The 18268-nt window shown below is 36.8% G+C and overlaps 1 protein-coding gene across 4 annotated transcripts in view; it reads left to right on the top strand.

The window, feature by feature from the left end:
* Nucleotides 1–18268, top strand: part of PTPRZ1 (protein tyrosine phosphatase receptor type Z1) — a 191057-nt gene that overhangs the window by 162500 nt on the left and 10289 nt on the right. For 2 of the 4 annotated variants that reach the window (XM_050785074.1, XM_050785072.1), the window contains exons 16-25: nt 457–477; nt 645–741; nt 2985–3067; nt 4810–4944; nt 5515–5649; nt 6707–6870; nt 8498–8633; nt 10319–10465; nt 17573–17666; nt 18017–18090. In XM_050785074.1, coding sequence (XP_050641031.1) covers nt 457–477; nt 645–741; nt 2985–3067; nt 4810–4944; nt 5515–5649; nt 6707–6870; nt 8498–8633; nt 10319–10465; nt 17573–17666; nt 18017–18090 — 1086 coding nt within the window. The remainder of the gene's footprint in view (nt 1–456; nt 478–644; nt 742–2984; nt 3068–4809; nt 4945–5514; nt 5650–6706; nt 6871–8497; nt 8634–10318; nt 10466–17572; nt 17667–18016; nt 18091–18268) is intronic. The other 2 variants (XM_050785075.1, XM_050785073.1) reach the window with 1 other exon arrangement.

The following is an 18268-nucleotide window of genomic DNA, read 5'->3' as shown; positions in this document are numbered from 1 at the left end:
AAACCACCTAATAGGAAGCTGTTTACTTTTTAAAATAACCCCCCAAAAAAATAAAAACAAAAAAGCATACCACTAATTCAGAGTTTCAAATAGTGCTACTACGGTCAAATAAAATAAAATTTGGATATTAGCCAATCTGACTAATATGACAAAATGTATCATGAAATATGTGGTTCCTCTCATCTGCATTTTTAAAATCATCATATTATGACGTCACTATCTCCTTTTAAAAGTGTTATTTTTTCTTTTACATAATCTTAAAGTTCCAAATTATTAGACATTTTGATTTGCATGCAACTGTTTGAAACATTCTGTTGTGTTAGTATTTGACAAATGTTATTTATTGCATGATCATAGTTTTCCATTGTAAACCTAATATGAACGCTTTTTTTTCTCATTTGTCGTGTGCTGTGGAATTTGATTTCTTTACTTTTTTGGCATTCATTCCCTCATTAGACACTGAAAGAGTTTTACCAGGTAAGGCATTATTTCACTGCATTTTCTTTTAGCCAAGAAGTAGTTGTAACATTTAAAAAAATTTCATTTGATAGATTATTGTGTTTGTTTTGTCTTCCTTATTATAATTTAAGGCACGTTGTTTGAAAGAATGTGTGTTAAAATGGTTTACATATAATTTTTTACAGGAAGTGCAGAGCTGTACTGTTGACTTAGGTATTACAGCAGACAGCTCCAACCACCCAGACAACAAGCACAAGAATCGATACATAAATATCGTTGCCTGTAAGTATATTCTTAAATCGGCTCTGACTTCAATATCATTGCCATTTTGGTCCCTTTTAAAAATGTCCTGAAGTCATCTGAGAGCTGACCTTAGTGTGGCTATTTCGTGGCCTTTTTATCAGGGAATAGTAAGACTTGTGTTAGATAATATGTAGCATTATATCACTCTGACTTAAATTCCTTCTGCAATTAATAACATCTGTTGCATTTAAACAAAACAAACTTGAATTTTAATCCAGTTCTTTCTTTTGTTTTTTCTTTCACGGACTGTACATGTCTCTTTGTGGTTTTTGTTGTTATATATACGACTTGGTCCTATTTTCACCTAGGATTTGCTTACTTCTGTGTGAATTTACCAGCCGAATGACATTTTCTTTCAACTTTCTCTTTTTTCTTCTACCTTTACCTGTTTCCTCCCTTTCTTGGCATTCTTTCTGGGGTCCTACAAGGAATTAGTTGGATTCTTTCTTTTAATTCTTTCTTTCTCTTTGTTTTCTTAGCCATTCTCTCTCCCCTTCTCTTCAATGAGCAGCTATCTGGCTTTTTTCATTAGTGCAATTTTACCTAATATTTCTGTATGAAATTACTGTCTTTCTTCTGTCGTCTTACAGCACTTCTGGTTGCATTTATTCCCTATTATTTTTGTTTATATTCCCCTTCATCTCCTAAAATTCATATTCATGTTCCCTCCCTACTCCACAAACAAACAAATGAACGAACAAATAAACATTCAACTTATACCTTTTCTATATATTCAGTGGTGTGGCCTCATAGGAGTGTGGCCTCATAGGAGTGGCCACTGGCTTCATAGGAGAATGGTATTACCAACGAGGTTATTTAAATTCTGGTTTCATTCTAGTTCTGAAAACTGATGGAGCTGCACTCTTTTCCCTGTTACTATCATGATCTCTTATATAGTTTGTATAGATGTTGCCTTTGTTTCCACAGAGTTTACACTAATTTTTATTTTTTAGTAGAGGGCTTTATATTTGTCTTCCTGAACTGCGTCTTCCCTGCCTACACATAAAACTCACTTGCTTCTTGAGATAAAATTATTAGACTTTCCTCTACAAGCTAAATGGAACATACCCATCAGGTAATTAAGGAGGGGACAGAGATTAACATTTAATGAACACCTACTATGTGGCTGGCACTGTAAATAAGTTATTTCATTTAATCCCTGAATCAACCAGGCAAGATAGGAAATTTTCCTATTTTAGAGATAAAGAAAAACAATCCAGAAATTCTAAAACTATTAAAACTAAACTACAAAAGTAGATCACCCTGACCTTGAGACCCATCTGTCAGTTGCCATACACCTATTTGCACATACATTCCTGTATCAGTATGACCTGTAACCATCACAGGAGTTTTCATATCCCAGAGTATTTCTTTAACTTGTTATGGTTTGGTCTGTATTCACTTCTTCATCCTTGAAAAGAATAATCTTCCCAGTGAAACTACCGTGTTTCCTTCAAGTAATACTTTATTTTTCCAAATAAATATAGTTTTTCTGTAGAACTGAATTTAATCTTAAACTCCTTTAATCATACTTTGAATTCCCGTAGTTATACCGTATATCTATTACCAGATTTTGCATCCATCCTGTTTTAATTGGCAGTGTGTTATCTACCTCCTCTGTGCTTGGCCAGCTGTTCTCCTGCCTCCTTTTGAAGCAGTTTCTCTTTGAGGCTCCTCCTGAAAGAGCTGTTTGCTGTGACTATTCATATAAACTTCCTAGGGAACCTTTGGCTTTCTTCTCTGTCTCTTCTTCCTTCATCAGCCTCCTGTTCATCCTTCCCTAGCTTTGTGAGCCCCACCCCACTGCCCGCCATCACGTTTCCGTCTCTTTGAGAAGCTCTCCACTGTTCACAGCCCTTGTAACCAACCTTAAAATTCCATCTAAGAGACCAGCTTCAGACATCAACCTCTATAGAAAATTTATCTCAAACCAGAACAATTTCTATTTTTATATCCTTCTACTACATTGCACCTCTCACCTGACACCTGTGTATATACCCTAGTTTCACCTATTACCTTTGAAATGTTCCTGAAGGTGGAGATTGTTTTTATATTTGTCTTTGTTATCTTTGTCATCTCTGTATCCCCACAAAGCCTATTAAAGTAAGTGATTTATTGCGTTGATTTTAATGGTATGAAATAAATTATTATGCAAATATGAATGATCATTATGCTGAAAAGTAGTCTGTGCTACAATGAAATATATTCTTTTTGTATTACAGATGATCATAGCAGGGTTAAGCTTGCACAGCTTGCTGAAAAAGATGGCAAACTGACTGATTACATCAATGCCAATTATGTTGATGTAAGCATGTTTTAATTGAAAATTTTGTAGAAATTATATTAGACTGAATTATTATACCATAATACCATACATACATACACTAGTGCTTAATGTCATGTTATTTGATAGAGAATAAAAATGGTAAATTAACAGTAAATAATTTTTAACAGAGCCTGTGGCTAAAACATTTCATATTGAATGATACTCAAGCTATTTTACTTGGTTTATCTCCTGAGTGAGGAAAGGAATTCATGATGGGAGTGTACCTTCAGGGTAGAATAGGTAGATTCAGAAAGGTTTCTAACTCTTTAAATGTGAAGAGCAGGGCGAATACTTATTTTAAGTTTCCATTAACTCCTGGCACAATGATGTGCATTTAGCAGATGAACAAAAAAATGTCCATAGTAGTAGTGATTAAAAGGCCAATATGATTATTAATCCAGTTATCAAGCTTTATAATTTTGGGTATTCCTCAGGATACCCAGCTTTGTGAAACTTACTGGGACTCTCCAGAGACTGTACACCACTCACTAACTTATTGGTTTATCACTGTGATCACCTGAATGTCAGCGGAACTCAGTTATTTCCCTACCACCCACCTCTCAGTCTAGCTGGCTTCAGGTTAATACTGTGTGGAACACCGAATTCAAATAAATGAGTACATAAGTATAAAGTGGGTTTGTTACAGGCAATTGTTTCCTGCTTCCTGCGGAGGAAATATGCATGTCAGAATGAACATGAGATCTGGAGTTAGAACTGATTTTGAATCCCATCTCTGCCACTGGCTAGCTGTAGGACTTTGGAAAGCCCCTTCACTCCTCTCAGCTTTAGGTTCTTCATCTCCACCTCAGGGTTGATGCTTCCATTTTGTGTAGATGAAAGATTAAGGTTCATGTTCTGTATTAGTCTATGAAGGACACTGCTATGAAGGAATACCCAAGACTGGGTAATTTATAAAGAAAAGAGGTTTAGTTGACTCATAGTTCTGCATGGCTAGGGAGGTCTCAGGAAACTTACAGTGATGGTGAAAGGCACCTCTTCACAGGGCGGCAGGAGAGAGAATGAGTGCCCAGTGAAGGAGGAAAGCCCCTTTTAAAACCATCAGATCTTATGAGAACTCACTCACTCTCATGAGAGCAGCATGGGGGAAACCACACTCATGATTCAATTATTTCCACCTGGTTCCTCCCACAACACACGGGAATTATAGAAACTGCAATTTAAGATGAGATTTGGGTGGGGAAACAGCCAATCCATATTATGTTCGTAAAACATCTTGTACAAACTGGGACACAGTAATGAATTGCTAATAATGATTAGCACTTCTCAGTACCTTGGAGTTAGGAGGTTACACTCCAGATGCTTTTTTAGCTGCTGTGGACATCTGAGCCCATTGCCTAAAATACATTTCAAAGCAGTGCTATTAAAGACTTGATTTTAAGCATAACAAATGGACTGCAAATTGATTAAATACACTTGGAATGCAAATGCATAGAATTATAGTTGTGTCATAGCAAAGAGAGCTTTTTTTTTCTTTTTTTTAAAAAAGTGATAGGGATCCTTCTGCTTCCTAACCAAGAGTATTTTCTAACCAAGAGTAGCTATCTTAGTTAGTACCATCAAATTTCTCCAACTTCTCAAGTTTATTTTTTATGGTATTCTTTTATAGAAAAAGTGTGCTGACCTTAAAAACTTAGGTATTGTACAGTTAAAGATGACATATAAATCAGTTAGTAGGAAACGTTTATCATTTAATTCTTCAGGGCTACAACAGACCAAAAGCTTATATTGCTGCCCAAGGCCCACTGAAATCCACAGCTGAAGATTTCTGGAGAATGATATGGGAACATAACGTGGAAGTTATTGTCATGATAACAAACCTCGTGGAGAAAGGAAGGGTATGTAGACAATCTGTTATATCATCCCCTAAAAACTAATTAGAGGTACTTTAAATTAGTTTTAATAGAGTCAGCATTAGGAAGGAGCCAAAGTTTTGGGAGTTAGTTGATATTCTTTTCCAGCAAATATGACAGCTACAGGGAAACTGTTAATACTGTTAGTCAAAGGGTTTCATTACAAATCATGCTATCTGCCTTTTAAATGCATTCCTCATTCTGTGAGAGAAGTAAATGTGACTCATTGAAAAGCAATATAGAGTGAAATCGATTTTAATTCACAGGACATGGATTTTAGTCTCGGCTCTGTAACCTGAATCTTCTGACTCACTTGCCTCATCTGAAAGGGGAAAATTTAGGCTACCTCATCTCAGTCTCGTTCAACTCTCAGATTCTATCCCTAGGTTGCTCCACAACTAATTTCAATTGCTTATAAAAAAATAAAAAATAAAACATTTAGAAGAGTGAAGGAGTCCTTTCCTGTCACCATCTCAGAACTTTACTGATTTCGGGGAATGACTTTTACATGGAGCATTTGAAATACAGAAGTAACATCTACGTTTTCTTTTGCAGAGAAAATGTGATCAGTACTGGCCTGCCGATGGGAGTGAGGAGTACGGGAACTTTCTGGTCACTCAGAAGAGTGTGCAAGTGCTTGCCTATTATACTGTGAGGAATTTTTCTCTAAGAAACACAAAAATAAAAAAGGTGAATCAACAAATGAAGGACATAATGAAGTGAACAATGCATTTGGTCATTTTTTAAGTGAACGAGTGATAGAACCAAGAAAGGGTAAAAAGTATATAACTAAAGGCATTAAACATTCTTATAACAGGCCAAAAATTTGCCGAGTGTGGTGGTGCGCACTCGGGAGGCTGAGGCACAAGAATCACGATTGCAGAGAGCTGAGATCATGCCACTGCACTCCAGCCTGGACAACAGAGTGAGACTCTGTAAAATAAAAATAAAAAAATTAAAAAAATTAAAAAAATTCTTATCACAGCTGCTGTCAGTCCTAAAGGTTTCTTTCAAGTCTCTAAATGCCCGCTGTGGCTTTGGAGCCAGACTGGTTTTGTTGCTGATGTTTACAGTGAATGTGATGCATGAACAGAAATTCCTATCTTGTGTGGCAACTGCATAGGATGACCCTGACATGATCCCAACATTCAACTAAAAAGAGTGGAGAGTGAAACAAGATAAAGAAAGAAAACACGAAGAATAATATGTACTCAGGTTCTTCAAAGAAACAGAACCAACAGAATAGAGAGATAGAGAGATTTATAATTTTAAGGATTGACTCAAACGATCATGGGGATTAGCAAATCTTAAATTTGTAGGACAGGCTGGCAGCCTGGAAATGCTGGCAGGATCTTTACGTTGCACTGTGGAGAAGAATTCTTTCTTCTTCAGGTAACCTGTCCGTCTTTGTTCTTACAGCCTTCAAGTGGTTGAATGGAGCTCACCCACATTCTGGACTATGATTTGCTTTACTCAAAGTCTACTGACTTACATGTTAATCACATCTAAAAAAAATACCTTTCCAGCAACATTTTCTGTGACTAGTGTTGACCAAACAATGGGCCACCATAGTATAGCCAAGTGGACACAAAATTAATGATCACAATTGACACTCTACTTTTTTTCATTCATTATGGACCCTCAACATCAAATCAAGCTATAACTCCTGACTTGCTGTTTAAGAACCGTGTGTGTGTGTGTGTGTGTGTGTGTGTTTGACTGTTATTAACTGTCTGAACTTTTCCAGGGCTCCCAGAAGGGAAGACCCAGTGGACGTGTAGTCACACAGTATCACTACACGCAGTGGCCTGACATGGGAGTACCAGAGTACTCCCTGCCGGTGCTGACCTTTGTGAGAAAGGCAGCCTATGCCAAGCGCCATGCAGTGGGGCCTGTTGTCGTCCACTGCAGGTGAGTCTCAGAGATGTACTTCTAAACCCATAGAACTGCTTATACTTGCAGAAAAGATATCAATGGAACAAAGCTTTTGCCAAAATGGGAATGATTTCTTGAAGTGAGGGTGATGAAATTATATGTTCATTTTTATAAGTATTGATCAGTAGGAAATGAACATGCCAGACTCAGAGTTGGATGGCTGAATATTTCTAAGCACCACATATTTTTTGATGTTGATTATTTTATTTAATTGTTCAACTGGATTTCAGCTTATTAACTATTTGAGGCAGGTGGAACAATGTTTTTGTTGTTAAACCAGTATTTACCTCAACATATAACAGCATGGGATAAAAATGCTTGAGCTACAGCCCCTGACCCTAGGAGTTAAAAGCCTTTTTTAGAGTTATTATGCCAGGCTTGCATCACAGAAGCCAAAGCACACAAATTGTGAGAAATTTGGCAAAATATATTTAAGTTGTTTTTAAACACTCTGGGACCAGAATTCCTTTATCATTCTCTTGGGTTCTAATGCATTATATTGAATGTATTGTCAATTCATTGTTGCCAAGATTTTTTAAATTTCCAAGACCAGATTGATAAATGGAAATAATGATGTTTCAATGAAAGAGGAAAAATACGTTAAACATCCTTATTTAATGTTTTTAGTTAAAATAATAATAGCAGTTAATATTTATTGAGTGCTGACTGTGTGCCAAGCCTTGTGATCACAAAAGTCAAATTTGTTTCTATGTGAAGTATTGTTATCAAAGCAGCATGCTTTTACAGAAGCAAGTGTTTGCCTTTGATATATAGCTTACCTAACACATTCTAATTACCGTCTCAGGAGTTAAATTTGAGAGACTCATCTTGAGGTTTTTTAATCTGTTAGCCTGATTATAAACTGAGGAAAACAGGAAGATGCAAGAAAAATAGTGTTGAAGGTCAGGGATTGTTTCCTAGCAAACGGAGAAGGACCAGGCTATTGTGCAGAGCAGGTGCTAATTTTCCACTCTAGCACTTCCTACTTGTCGGAACATTTGAAAAGAATCCCTGTCTGTGAATTCTGTCCCTCTGCTAGAGGCTTTGAAGAAGTCGATAGATAATGGCCCTTTAGAAATAACTGAAGTCATGCTTTATTCCTCACAATCTCACTGAAATGATATTTTCAGCAGAAAGCTTTATCAAATTCTTTTTCCCATTAACGCGGAAACCTTTACAAACGTGTCTACCTGGAAACGTAGACCTAGGGACCTTCTCTTTTCAGAATTTGGTGAAACTGAAGCTTTCATTTTGTCAGATTAAATGTCTATTTGCCACACTCTGATACATAATATTTTCATCGTACAATATACAATGAATAATAAATATCTTTTTTTGAAAATTTTAAAATCTCCAACAGAAATAGTGAAGTTGTTTTGCAATTAGACACATGACAAAACATTAGAAAGGGCACTTTTCAATTTGTTGTTTAAAGCATTATGCTTAACTACTAAACTGTTTACAGTATTGAATTGCTAAATTTATTGTGTGGTTCACTTGCTTGAAGAAGGAAGTTAATCAACATGACAACCAGTAGTGATCTATTTTTCAAATTTATTTTATGCTTAACATTGAAATATTTATTTCCTTGTCTTCTCTTCAGTGCTGGAGTTGGAAGAACAGGCACGTATATCGTGCTAGACAGTATGTTGCAGCAGATTCAACACGAAGGAACTGTCAACATATTTGGCTTCTTAAAACACATCCGTTCACAAAGAAATTATTTGGTACAAACTGAGGTATGATTTTTAAAAGGATAACTTTATTCATCTAAGGTATGGAAACGTCACTAAAATGTAGGTGTATTCATCTCCCAGGACTGCAAAACAAAGTAATACACACGGGGTGGGTTAGAACAACAGAAGTTTATTGTCTCATAGTTCTGATGTCTGCAGGCCCATGCCCTTCCAGAAGCCTCGAGAAGATTCTTCCTTGCCTCTTTCAGCTCCTGGTAGCCCCATGCATTGTTTGGCTTGTGGCAGCACAACTCCACTCTCAGTCTTCACTTGGCTGTCTCCCTCCGTGTCTGTTTCTGTAACCAAATTTTCCTCCTCTTATAAGCGTACCAGTTATCCTCCTCCTCCAGTTGATCTCATCTTCACTAATTACATCTGTAACAAACTTTTCTACAAATGAAATCACACTCTGAATTATCAGGGGGCTAGAACATTAATATATCTTTGCAGGGGGACACCATTCAACCCATAACACCAGTAACTGCAGCTATGTCATGAATGAGCCAGGTAAATTTTGTCTATTTTGTGACCCCAAATAGGGAATACCCTTTAAAATGACACTAGTCACAGAGAAGATACAGCAAAAGTCTAAGTAGAGTGGTTCACACACACCCTTGCTAGCAAAAATCTCAAGTTCTTCATACACATAGTGGATGAATGGATTCTTTTTTTAAAAAAAAATATAAATTATGCTTAAATTATATCCATTTTAAGCCCATATAGTTTACCCATAAGTGACAGAACAATGTCAGCAAATCTGCATTTTATCTTCACTATTTCTAAATAAAAATGAACTTAAATGGAAACCTATGAATGGCAGCTTGAAAGCAATCAAAAACACATGGCTGAGTGGGCTTCAGAACGAAACCACACCAACCTTCCTTCCATCAATTATCCTGAGCAAACTTAAACAGGAACAGAAAACCAAATACCACATGTTCTCACTTATAAGTGGGAGCTAAATGATGAGAACACATGGAGACATAGAGGAGAACAACATACACTGGAGCCTTTCAGAGGTTGGAGGGTGGGAGGAGGGAGAGGATCAGGAAAAATAACTAATGGACTAATGGGTACGAGCCTTAATACCTGGGTGATGAAATAATCTGTACAACAAACCCCATGACACAAGTTGACCTGTCTAACAAACCTGCACATGTACTCCTTTACTTAAAATAAAAGTTAAAAAATGACATTCTGGTGATACAAAACCAAGGAAGAGTTCCGTATATGAAATATCAGAGAACTATTAACAACTTTATATAAAATTGAGTTAAGTTATATATGACAAGTGAAAAGGAGAGTTGGCATTGCCAGAAGGGGTAGGCCCACCAGAAGTATAGAAGTCAGGAGAGCCCTCTCACAAAGTGTAGAGGTGTCAAGTTTGAAGGATAGGCAGAGAGGACATTGCTTTGCCTTGCCAACTCTTCCTGCCTCCTACCCTATTGTGTATTGCCAACAATGCACAATAAATGCAGAGGTAAGGAATGAGAAGAGGTTCTTTCTTCTGTGACCACTTCCTTTCCTCTGTCTGACTTCTTTTCAGGTTTAGTAAGCAATCTTTTTTGTGGATCTTCCCCCATTCTCTAAAACTCTCCTTGTCTGTCAATGGAAGGTACTATGTTTGTAGGTAGATACATATGAGGAAAACTTGAAGTAATGTTTCTTATTGTCATTTTTTTTGCCAGGAGCAATATGTCTTCATTCATGATACACTGGTTGAGGCCATACTTAGTAAAGAAACTGAGGTGCTGGACAGTCATATTCATGCCTATGTTAATGCACTCCTCATTCCTGGACCAACAGGCAAAACAAAGCTAGAGAAACAATTCCAGGTGAGTCCTCTTGGAAGCCTCTTGGATGTCACTACAGAACTGAATGTCCCTGCATCTTCTCATTGAGTTGACAGGGTCATGTTGAGTGGGCAGTGTGGGTACAATGGCTTTGTATTTGAGCCATCATTGTTCCTTACTGTGGGCTACAGTGCCACATGGTAAATTTCAAGGAGAAATATAATTCTGAGTAGCAAGAGGAAAAGTTCTCAGAAACTTTAAACTAACTTTTATAAATGCAAACTTGGTCGAGAAAAGAGGGGCATAGAGCATAACAGAATGAACAGAAAGAACTTGTAAAACAGACTATATAAGTGCTCTTTTTACTTTGAAAAAAAGCAGACCACTTAAACATGAGTGCTGTGGCTCAGGCTGTTCCTGATACTCTTTGGAAAAAACTGTGTCTCACTTGAAACCCCTGGACCAGAGTAGTCCACACTGGAATAATAGCTTCTTCAACCCCAGTTTCTCCCCCTCACCCTGTCTCAAGGCCATAAGCCAGAGACAAGAGCATGTTTTGTCCATATTGTACTTCCCACAATACCAGCCTTCTGACTTTCAGAAATCAGTAGGCAAAGAATTCAGAAAGCAGGTGTTACCGGACCTGCCAGCTGAGACCAAAGCATTTGCAGAATCGTAGCTTTCCACAGGAATGGGGGCTATATTATTTCACTCCACATTGTTCCTGTGCTATCCGCTTACTTCTCAGAGTTCCTGGAGAAATAGGGCCAAGTTTTGAAGAATGAATATCGAGGAAGAATTCGGAAGACCTTAGGAAAACCCAGGAGAGTTAACAAATGTTGAGATTTCACTTATTCTCCTGCTTTGGTCCCCAGTCTATAGCATAGGTTGTTAGCCACCATGAATTCCTTTGGACCATTTGCCTTTTAAATTACTGCATGGTGTGCCTTTGGAGGTGAAAGAGAAAGATTGGGGTCAGTACTGAGCTTAGAACCTGTTGTCAGAAAGTCATACATATTTTACTCAGCCAAGCTTAGCTCAGTCATAAAGGAATGCCTTAGTGGGGGAAAGAGTATGCAGTTGGGTTTCAGATAATAAAGAAATGTTAAAATGTAATTAAGTTGTAAAGATATCTTTTCCCTAAATAAATTACACACACACACACACACACACAATATTACCCATTTCAACAAAACTCTCATTTAAATATGATTTGCTCCTGTGTAGTTGCATTAAAAAAAAATGATATGGTAAGCTAAATAATCCAGGATCAAAATGAAAATATTAACTATAAGGTCAGAATTCAATTGAAAAGAGAGGTATTTTACTCTCTTTCCTGTTAGCATCATAAATAGGGAAATGTATTTGTGTGTATGTGTGTGCACTATCCCATAAAAAAGATATCTATTCAAGTTTATCTGTAGAAAATTTCCTTGAAATAAATTGACTATCTGTTTATTCAACAACTACTTATTAGACACCTACCAGATGTCAGGCTTTTGTGTTATTAGGATGCAAACATGAATTTATAAAATAAATAAACAAAGCACACCCAGCTCCTAGTCTTATGGTGCCTGCAATCTAATAGAAAATACAGGTAAGAAAACACAAACAGGCCAGGTGCAGTGGCTCACACCTGTTATTCCTCTGTTTTGGGAGACCATGGTCAAGAATTTGAGACCAGCTTGGGCAACACAGCAAGACCCTGTCTCTATAAAAAAATTAGCTGGGTGGGTGGCATGAGCCTGTAGTCCTAGCTACTCGGGAGGCTGAGGTGAGAGGATTGCTTGAGCTCAGAAGTTCAAGATTACAGTGAGCTATGATTGTGCCACTGCACTCCTGTCTGGGAGATAGAGTGAGACCCCTGTCTCTAATAAAAAAAAAGAAAGAAAGAAACAGATAAACACAATAGTTTGAAAAATGCCATTATAGAAGTAAAACTGGATGCTGTAGGAGTACAGATAAGGATGCAACTTACCAGGGGAGAAATGTGTAAGATATATTTAAGAGTTGAACACAGGATTTGGTGATTCATTGGACATTGCAGAGAGAGAGGAGAGAAAAGACACAAGCATAACTACTCAGATTCTGCTTGGGCACTGGGAAAGTGTGATGTCATTCACCAGGAAGAGGAGGTGGTACATGCTTGAGGGGTGTAGTGAGGGAGAAGACGGTGAGATATTTCTAAATCTACCTTATTTTTAGGTTCTTGGGAGATGTCCCAATAAATATGTATACTTGGCAGTTGGATACTGGGTCTGAAGCATAAGAGAGGTCTGGCCTGAAGAAATGGATTTGGGAGTAATCAGCTTAGACATGGTTCTTTGAAGACTTGGAATTGGATAAGATAACCAATTAAAAATGAAATGTCTAAGAAAGGTTAGAAAGGATTACTTAAGAAAAGATTTTAATTAACCAACGAATGGCCAGCCCACAAATAAAGGGGGGAAAGTGGCATCAGAAGGTGGGAGAAAATTTGGGACAGCGGGGTATACTAGGATCCAAAGTAAATAATGTTTCTTGAAAGAGGAAGTGAACAGAGATGGCAAGTGCTAATGACAAATCAAGTCTGTTGGGAATGGAGGAGGCCATTGGATTTAGAAATAAGTCATTGATGACCTTTGCCTAAGAGCCATTTGGAAAGTATAGCATTGATGCCAGAGTACAGGGAGTTAAGGAATAAATGGATCTGAGGAATTAATGACAATTATATAGCTCTTAAAAATGTTTACTCTGCTCAAGTCTGTAATCCCAGCACTTTGGGAGGCCGAGATGGGCGGATCACAAGATCAGGAGATCGAGACCATCCTGGCTAACCCGGTGAAACCCCGTCTCTACTAAAAAATACAAGAAACTAGCCGGGCGAGGTGGCGGGCGCCTGTAATCCCAGCTACTCCGGAGGCTGAGGCAGGAGAACAGCGTGAACCTGGGAGGCAGAGCTTGCAGTGAGCTGAGATCCGGCCACTGCACTCCACTTTGGGCGACAGAGCGAGACTCCGTCTCAAAAAAAAAAAAAAAAAAAAAAAGAAAAAAAAAAAAGAAAAAAGTTTACTCTGGACAGAATGTTTAAGATGACTATAAGAAAACTTGGAGTTAGAGAGTAAGATTTGGGGGGTATTTGTCTGGGCTTTCTTTGCTTATGTTTTAATATGAGACATGGGAGCTTCTTTAAAAACTAATGGGAAGGGAGATAATTGGAGTGTGCAGAGACCCTGAGTGGTACAAAGAGGCAGGATTCAAGACACAGTTAAAGGGATTAGTGTTCAAAAGCAGTAAAACGTAAATGTTTACAGTAGTACACGTATAGGCTCTAAGGCTGGAGGCTGAGAAAGTACTCTGTGGTTTCTATTCTCTGTGAAGAGAAGGTGAGTGTGTGTGCGTGTGTGTGTGGTGGGTGTTGTACATATATTCCTTTTATAATTGAGACAGGTTCTCACTCTGTCACCCAGGCTGGACTGCAGAGGCACAATCTCTCACTGCAACCTTCCTCTCCCTAGCTTAAGTGATCCTCCTACCTCAGCCTCCTGAGTGGCTAGGACTATAGCAAGTGTACAACCACGCCTGGCTAATTTTTAAAATATTTTTTGTAGAGATGGAGTTTTGCCAGGTTGCCCAGGTGGTCTCCATCTCCTGAGCTCAAGCGATCTGCCTGCTGTGGCCTCACAAAGTGCTGGAATTACAACCATGAGCCATTGCGCCTGGCCCATTGCACACATATTCTAAAATAAAACTGTTAATAGATGCAGAGGGAAAAGGGAGATAATTTCAAGGAATCTATATCATACCAGTCATTTTCTCAGAATGTAATACAGTAAAAATTGGAAATTGACAATGAAAAGTTTCCCTAAAAAATTTGATATTTGGGCATTAAATAATATACATATTTTTTAAATAATATACATATTTAAGAGGAAATTATAAAGTCTTTAGAACTAAAGGTCAAAAGAAGCACTACATAACATTTTGAAAGTTTTAAAAATTAAATAGAAAATTTAAATGATTAAATAAAGCTTTAACAAAACCTAATGCAGGTTCTGTCAAAAGACGATTAAAATAGATGAACCTTTGTCCAGACTGACAAAGGGAGGAAAGAATGTGAGTAAATAATATTGAGATAAAAAAGAGAGATATAATTTAGAAACATTTTTAAACACAAAAGCATAATATGAACATATTTGTGACAATACATTTGAAAACCTATATGAAATGAATAATTTATTGTATATTCTTAAATAACTAAAAGCATTCATTGAATTGTTTGTAACACAAAGGTTAAATGCTTGAGGTGATGGATGCCCCATTTACCCTCCTGTGATAATAATGCATTGTATGCCTGTATCAGATAGCTCATGTTTTCCATAAATATTACACCTTTTATGTACCCAAAGAAATGAAAAATAGAAAAAATTCTAAAGGAAAAATATAATAAAAATACTCTAAAAATATATAGAAAATTTAACTAGGCCAATAGCCATTGAGGAAATCAAATGAGCCACCTAAAATCCCACCTTCAAAATATAACCAGGCCCAAAAGAATTTGATGTCACATTTTGCCAATTTTTAAGGAACATAAAATTCCAAATGTTAGCATAAAAAATCCAGGTGAAAAACTAACCCAGCTACTTTATTGGACAAATATAACTTTGACACCAAAACTGAACAAAGGCAGAATAAGACACTTATAGACTGGTATCAATAATCTTATTTAAAATATCAGCAACTCAAATCCAGCAGTGTATTTCTTTAATATCATGAGCAAGTAGAGTTTATAGGGTTTATTCCAAAAATGAAAGATGGTTTAACACTGAAAAATATTAATATATTTACATACAGAAACAACATGACCCTGTCAATTAATACGGGAAAAGTAGTCAAATTCTACATTGTTCAGTTAAAAAAAAAAAAAAAAATCTTAGTAAACCAGAAATAGAAGAAAGCTTTCTTAGCCTTCTAGAAAGTGTCTATCATAAAACTACAATAAACATCATACATAAGAATTAAAATTGGAAATGCTCATAATAGATTAAGAAAAGATAAGGAAGGTCAATTATTGGCACTACTATTCAACATCATCCTGGAAATTGGATTAAACTAGAAAGATGTATAATGGTAGAAAAGGATTTGCAGATAGATAATATAACCACCTGCAAAGAATATCGAGAGAAACAAAAGAGAAAATAATTATCTTTAATTAGAGTTTAACAAACATACATAAAAATCAATAGCATTGTTATTTGTTAGCTTTGAGTGATTAGAAAATGTATTAGAACAATAAAAAACCCAACCATTAACAACAATAACAAAACAGTAGCAAAAACTTCATCATCTCAAAAAAGACACTTAACAAAATGTGCAGTAAATATATAAATTTATAAAAGTAAATTGAAGAGCATAAAATTAGGCCCAAATAAAATATATGTTGATACATGGAAATATTAAGATAGTGCTTCTCCTTACATTGACTATAGAAGTCAATGCAGTATCAATCGAATTTACGGCGGGATTTTTCATGGAAAATGTAGAACAGATTTTAATTCAGCATGGAAAATTAAAGAGCCAAAATATCTCATCCATACTGAAAAGGAAATAATAATACAAGAATTCTGTTGTACTGTATATGGAAGACTTATGATGTGATATAATAGTATTGGAAAATGGAGGAATCTAGCAGAGGAATGATGTATTTGAGGAAATCTATTATGTGGTAGAGATAACATTACATATCAGTGAAGAAACAGCAGACTAATCTATAAATAACATTGGGAAAATTTTCATGTCAAAAAAAGTAACATTATATCTCTACCACTCCTCAAACATCAAAATGTATTCAAGGTGGATTAACTACCTAAAGGTGAGCAAACCTTTATAACTATTGTAAGATCATTTTAGAAAAGAAAATATTGGGTTGGGCACAGTAGCTCACACCTGTAATCCCAATAGTTTGGGAGGCCAAGGCAGGCGGATTGCTGGAGCCCAGGAGTTCGATACCAGCCTGGGTAATATGGTGAAACCCCATCTCTACAAAAAATACCAAAATTAGCCAGGTGTGGTGGTGCACGCCTGTAGTACCAGCCACATGGGAGGCTGAGGCAGGAGGAACTCATGAGCACGGGAGGTCGAAGCTATATGCACTCCAGCCTGGGCGACAGAGTGGAGACCTGTCTCAAAAAAGAAGAGGAGGGGAGGGGAGGGGAGGGGAGGGGAGGGGAAGGCAGGGCAGGGCATACATTGGAAAGTATTTTTTAATAACTTCAGGATAGAGAAGGACTTCTTAAGTAAAACAATAATTTGCAGAAAGCTATTGAAGAAAAATAAATTGGCGGTAAATCTCTGTTACTAAATAAACTGAAGACGATTCCAACTTTTTACACACTATAGATTTACATTCAAGACAGCGAGAACCCCCTACAAATTAATAAGTGGCAACAAAGAAAAAATATGAAAAGTCAATCATCAAAGAAGATATATTAATGACTAATGAACACCAAAATTCACAATTTCACAGAAATTAAGACAATGCAAATCAAAACCATGATATATTATTTTTCATTTATCCAACTGTCAAAAATTAAACACTGAATACTCCTAATGCTCTATGGAAACCGTCACACGTGTGCACATTAAGAAACATACAGGAGATGCTCATAGCTATAAAGCTATACAATTGCAAAACACTGCAAATACCCATTCACTAGTTGAGTAGATAAACAGAATGTAGATTATTCATGTAATGGAGTAGTAACAGTTAGAAGAAATAAATAAAATTGAATTATATACATATATATGTATATACACACACGATGTAATTTACCTCCAAACATCTGCATCAGATTTAAATAGAGGAAATGGAGGTTGCACATCTATAGTGGAAGCCGTGAGGAAGATTCTCTCAATGCTAAAAGAATTACTTGAGATTTCTTTGCTGCTTCTAACTCCCCTGGTGTAAAACATAGAAGCTCCAGGAAGTTCACTAAAACAAGGTTTAATTCAAGGAATTATTGGAAAATATTTCACAAATATTTTTAGTCAGTATTTTATCTTGATTGGTGTGTGTGTTTGTGTGTGTGTGTGTGTGTGTGTGTGTGTGTGTTTGAGTATTTTGAGGACTTAAATGAAATAACCTTCATATTTTTTTACTCTCTTGCCCAGCTCCTGAGTCAGTCAAATATACAGCAGAGTGACTATTCTACAGCCCTAAAGCAATGCAACAGGGAAAAGAATCGAACTTCTTCTATCATCCCTGGTAAGTTGTGTTGAACCTTGAAAAAACAACTTTTTTCAAATAATAAAAGCATTGTAGGAAATTTGGCAATATTTGTATACCTTTGGAGCAAATGGAGCACGTGCAGATATTTCTTGTTTTGTCCAATATGTAACTGTTCTGAAGGACTCATAAACCCCTTGAAGTCTTATCTAAAAATGCAAAATGTCTAGAAAAATTAGCTTACAGATCAGAGACACTTCAACTTGAAAAATGCAGCTATATTTTACATCTGGCATGGGGGAAAGATGGTACAGTGCTGTGAGCGTGGGTTATTTTGTTGTTTCGTTTTGTTTTTGTTTTTGTTTTACAATGAATGTTCTGTGTTCCAGTGGAAAGATCAAGAGTTGGCATTTCATCCCTGAGTGGAGAAGGCACAGACTACATCAATGCCTCCTATATCATGGTAAGTCAGAGAAGTCACTGAGGAGACTGTCTGCCAGCTTGTGTTACAGGGATCAAAACCAGAATGGGCTGCCAGAAGCAAAGACTACAGGCATGGGCAACATGAGTGGTAAATATAAGTTAAATCTGTAGACTGTAAGCCCACAGTCCACAGCAACAATTGAAATAACAGCATGCTT

Source organism: Macaca thibetana, chromosome 3 (assembly GCF_024542745.1).
Source record: "Macaca thibetana thibetana isolate TM-01 chromosome 3, ASM2454274v1, whole genome shotgun sequence".
Lineage (NCBI taxonomy): Eukaryota > Metazoa > Chordata > Mammalia > Primates > Cercopithecidae > Macaca > Macaca thibetana.
This window is presented reverse-complemented; position numbering and strand designations above follow the sequence as displayed.